Source organism: Hipposideros armiger, unplaced genomic scaffold, assembly GCF_001890085.2.
Source record: "Hipposideros armiger isolate ML-2016 unplaced genomic scaffold, ASM189008v1 scaffold_23, whole genome shotgun sequence".
Taxonomy (NCBI): domain Eukaryota; kingdom Metazoa; phylum Chordata; class Mammalia; order Chiroptera; family Hipposideridae; genus Hipposideros; species Hipposideros armiger.
In genome coordinates this window covers 6,172,927-6,178,278 of record NW_017731373.1, presented here as the reverse complement: position 1 = coordinate 6,178,278, position 5,352 = coordinate 6,172,927, and the positions used below count along the sequence as shown (strand labels likewise).

The 5,352-nt window shown below is 36.5% G+C and overlaps 1 protein-coding gene across 5 annotated transcripts in view; it reads right to left on the bottom strand.

Annotated features, from left to right (window-relative positions):
- Nucleotides 1-5,352, bottom strand: part of KIAA2012 (KIAA2012 ortholog) — a 111,889-nt gene that overhangs the window by 21,368 nt on the left and 85,169 nt on the right. For all 5 annotated transcript variants that reach the window (XM_019635747.1, XM_019635743.1, XM_019635746.1 and 2 more), the window contains one exon: nt 706-796. In XM_019635747.1, the coding sequence (XP_019491292.1) occupies nt 706-796 (91 nt within the window). The remainder of the gene's footprint in view (nt 1-705; nt 797-5,352) is intronic.

Here is a 5,352-nt window from a genome sequence, read left to right as displayed (position 1 = left end):
TCTCTCTCTCTCTCTCTCTCTCTCTCTCTCTCTCTCTCTCTCTCTCTCTCTCTGATGGAGTTGTTGTGTTTTAAATCCATTGTGGAAAAAGATTAGGTATAAAAAATAAAAAATGGAGTTCTTCAGATAGCTGCCTCACCACCCAAATGCCCTTCTCTCTTTGTTGCCAGGGAATACAAAGCTTTTTTCACCCAGGAGGGAATCCCTATACCACAAAGCAGATGAGGGCAGGCTCTCAAGTCACTGAGGCTTATAGGAGGTCACAGTAGGCTATAGTTCCAGATAGAGGTGGAGACAAAGGTAGCACTTAATGCATATGAGCCATTAGTATTATCAGCGTTATTTATTTTACTCAGAGCTGAGTGAATGCTGAGAGGAGAAACCAAGGTTGAATTGACAGACCTCAGCTTTCTAGGCATGTCTGTAGATCTCTGTTAAATAGGCAAATGGAGAAAACTGCTTCCACACTATTAGAGTTAAGCTTCACTTTCCACCCACCCACCCACCCACCCAAATAATAAGTAGGAAACACCACCATATAATCCTCCCTAAGAATCTTTGTTTCTTAGACAGCAGTTTAATTCTGGCTGTCAGAGTATGCTGTCAGCTGAGACGCTTCAGAAAAAACAAACAAAATGAGTTAAAAACAAAGATAAACAAAATAGAAGCAGAGAAGCCCATGTCATTACAACTTTGAACACGTACGCTTTTTGGACAGTGTCTGCCTCAGGCGTCGGGATGTGCTCAGCCAGGGAAGCACTGAGAGGGCTCAGGGTCACACTCATTGGCTCTGAGTCTGTGAAAACAGAGAACATCTTTAATCAGCAGAGGACAGCAGTCAGTGATCCCAGATGTGGGAAAATGTCCAGCTGGTGAGTAGTCAACAGCATGCAAATTAGAAGAGTGAGGTATGTTATACCTAGGAAATAAGCAATACTGCAGAAACCAGTGCTGGCACATGGCAAGTGACATTAACATTAAGACCCTTTGGGAAAGTGATATGACAGTATATATCAAGAACCAGAAAAATGGTCTGGTCTTTCATCAGGAATCTCACTCCTGGGTATTTCTCATAAGGAAATAATTCCAAAGAAGAAATAGTTTCTTGTACCAACTTATTTATTAAAACATTATTATTAATAATGAAAAATTAAAAACAGCCCAATAATGAGAGATTAGGGAAGTAACTTATGATGTATTAATTTGACATTTAAAATTATGGTTAAAGATAAATAAGCAATATGGAAAATATATAATGACAAGTAAAAATGTAAACTATGGAATATGTTAGAACTCTATAAAATATGTATATAGATAAATAAGGGCTGGAGGAGAAAACAGAAAAATGAAATAATGTGTTAGATTGGGAGGTTTATGTGTGTTTACATTTTTTCTTAAAACCCCAGGATGGTTATAACACTGAAAATAAAATTGATTTAAGAAAACAAACATTATCCTATGTGGAAGGCTTATGCAGATGGCACGGTTGGCACTCTGCTGGGGACTCTAAAGACCATACTGGGTAACCCTTTTAGGAGAAGAGTCTCCGGACTAAGACTTCATATGGGACTAGGCTACATTTTATTTTAGTTACTTTAAACACTTTTTAAATTATGGAAGATATATTTCATTGCAGAAAATTTGGAAAACACACAAAAAGCATAAAGACCCCCCACACACACACACATAACATGTAATTACTAGAATGACTAAAATTAAAAAGACTATACAAGAATTGACAAGGACGTGGAAGAACTGGAACTCTCATACACTTCTGGTTGAAATGTGAAATGGTACAACCACTTAGGAAAATAATTTGACAGTTTCTTAAAAAAATTAAATACTATATATACCAGATCATCCAACCAGTATACTCCTAGGTAGTTTACCCAAGAGAAATGAAAGCATGTGTCTATACAAAGACTTGTACACACATGTGCGTAGCAGCTTTATTTGTAGTAGTCAAAAACTTGAAACAGCCCACATGTTCATCAACAGGTGACTGGATGAACAAACTGGTATGTACATACAACGCAATACTGCTCAGCAGAACAAAGTATCGATACACTCAACAACATGAATAAATCTCAAAAAATTATATGGTGAAAGAAATCAGACAAAAAAAGAGTATCTGGGCCGCCCGAGTGGCTCAGTTGTTTAAGAGCTTGCCCAAGAGTACGAGCTCTGAGCAACAGGGTTGCCGGTTCGATTCCAGCTGCACCCTGAGCTGAGCTGCTGCTGAGCTGCCAACAGGTGGCAGGATGGCTCAGCTGGTGAGAGCACATGCTCCTAACAACAAGGCTGCCAGTTTAAATGGTGGGCTATGCGCACCCGCAACTAAAGACTGAACTCAGCACCTTGAGCTAAGCTGCCGCCCAGGTGGCTCAGTGGATAGAGTGCGCATTGGTAACAAGGAGGCTGCTAATTCGACTCCCACATGGGATGGTGGCTATGCCCACCCACAACAAATTGAACACAGCCCCTTGAGCTGAGCAGCCCAACTGGACTGGGAGCTGAGTTTGCTGCATGCACCCTCCACAACTAAGATTGAAGGATAACAACTTGGCTGTTCCCCTTCCTCAATTCCCCAACACTGTTCCCCTCCCTCAATTCCCCAATAAAAAATGTATATAAAAAAGGAGTATATATGATTAAATTTACATAAAAATCTAGAAAAAGCAAACTAATCTATAATGACAGAAAGTGGATCAATGATTATCAGGAGGTGGGGGTGGGGAGGACATGAGGAAACATTTAGTAGTGATGAATACTGTATCTTGATTGTGGTGATGGTTTCATGGGTGTATACATATATCAAAACTTAACAAGTAAATCTTGAAAGGTCTCACATGAAAAAAACAATTTGTTAACTATGTGAAGTGATGTATGTTAACTAAACTTATTGTGATAATCACTTTTCATTCATACATATATCAAATCTTTATGTTGTACACCTTAAACTAATACAATGTTATATGTCAATTATATCTTAATAAAACTGGAAAAAACCCAAAATCATAGCAATACTTGATGATTCAATAAAAGAAAATGATGGTTGAATAATTTTATATCCTACCAATAATTATACGAAATTAAAACCTAAGAAAAAGTGAAGTTAATTAACATCCTTGAGAAAAACTAAATTGTAATATTTAACAAAGTATCTAATTGTACATTTTAAATAGGTGCCATTTATGTATGTCAACCATTTTTTAATAAAGCTGCTAAAAACCTAACAAAATATATATTAATACAAATAAAGTACCTAAAACAGTGCTGGCACTTGGTAAACACATACAACAAGAACCAAAAAAAAACCTCACCTATAATCATCTACTCTCATACAACTACTGCAAATATTTATTTTCATGCATATATAAGAATTATACACTTTTAATAGAATTGATAAAATACTGTATATATAATTTTAATGTACTTTTGTTATTAGAATTTCCTGTATCATTCAATGTTCTTAAAAATGATTTTAATAGCAGCATAGCATTTCATCATATGAATGAATGTTTCATAATTGACTAAAACCAAACATGAAACTTTTGAAATTTAGATTGTTTCAAATTTTTTATAACTATAAAGAACTTTGCATAGCATATCCTTGAAAGGAATGTTTTTGATTGTTAAAAGGCTTACTTTTTGTCCACATATATGATTATTAAAGGATGTACAGCCTTTAAGGCACAATGTCTACTGCCAAATTGTTCCATAGAAAATTTGTACTAATTTACAGTCCAAGGAATGGTCACTCATTCCTTCATGTATCACATGTTTATTAAATATTTACTAAATGCCATCACTGTGCTGGGAATATAGTGATGTGTAGGATGGACACACACCTTAGGGAGCTTACTAAATTCTAGTGGGGAAATGGATGTTAACACCAAACAAAACAAAATGAAAACTAAAAAAAACTTCTTGCAAGGAAGACACTAATATTTAATCCCTGTTTTTCTCTCATTCTCTTTGAGCAGTAGATTCTTGGCTAAATTAATTTATTTCTCTTCAATTATATTTGAAAGTATTATAATTTCAAAGAAAGATTTGAAAAGAAAAAGTTCATTTGTCATCTCGCCAGGATTATTTCCTTAATAATACAGTTAATCTATTTTTTAGTGTTCAGTTGTTGCCCCCGTGCCCACCCCTCGCCCGCCCCCATCCCCACCTCAGAACCTCTTTGCAACTTGCGCTCCCTTCTGCCATTCCCAAACGTTATGGGTGGCATTACTGTCTCACACATCAACCTTGGAGTGGGGAAAAAACTGTTAATGCTCAAGGTAGCTGAGGAAACTGGGAAGGTTGATTGGGGTGGTATCTTGGAATTTATTTTGTCTTGAATAATGTAATGTTAACAGAGTGGGAGCTGATTAAAGTATTTTCATGATAAGGGGAATTCTGTGAGGGTTTCGTTCTTTAATATGGCTGGCTCAGAAAAAGCTCTTACTGGACATTCACTCCTCTTCACAGCTATTTTGAACTTCGGGATAAGGCATGACAGGACCAGCAGAGGGCGCATTTGTATTGACCAAAAGCTGAGTTTCTACATTGATGTAATTTCACCATTTTGGGATAGGGACCATAGAAGGGTGATTTTGTTTTCCTCTAGTAAAATAACCTGATTTAGGTTATTTAGGAATAATATATTTAGGAAGTATTGAAATAAACTGAAGCAGTACTGCAAAACGTTAACTTACAACTTTTAACTGCTTTAAAAAAAATCTGTAAAATATTTTAAGAATGCAGAGTATAAAGAAAATACTTCATAATGATTACCCATGTACTTAGCACATAGCTATGCGAAATCTTATCATTTTCCCATATTTGATTCATATTTTTCTAAAGAAAAAAACATATCAGAAGTAGTCCAAGACTTCACCATATCACATATGATTTCATTTCCCCTCACTCTTTTCCCAGAGGTAACTTGGTATTTATCAGTTGACAGGGTTCAGAACATGGTATCCTAAAATATGGCTCCTTGGCATATTGAATATTTTAAGCTGAAGAAATTTGAGAAACTGCATGTGCAGGAAGGACCCTCTGACCTTCCCCTTCTCCCCCAAAGCAGGTCATTAGACACTCATGTGAGAGGTGCCCTCCCCGTACCTGGATGAAACATGCATCCTTATCTCTGAAGACAGAGGAACTTTGAGAGGGATCCTAACAGGCCTTGCTAGGTCTCCTTCAGTTTATTACTCTTAATTCATATTCTTTTGTCCTATCCCATTTTCCCATGACTTTCCAGTCTTTATCAAACCTAGTGTAAAAATGCTCAGGCTTAACCTTTTCTTCAGGCGTTTATTTTCTTATAAAGGCTCCCATGTCATGTAAAACTTACAT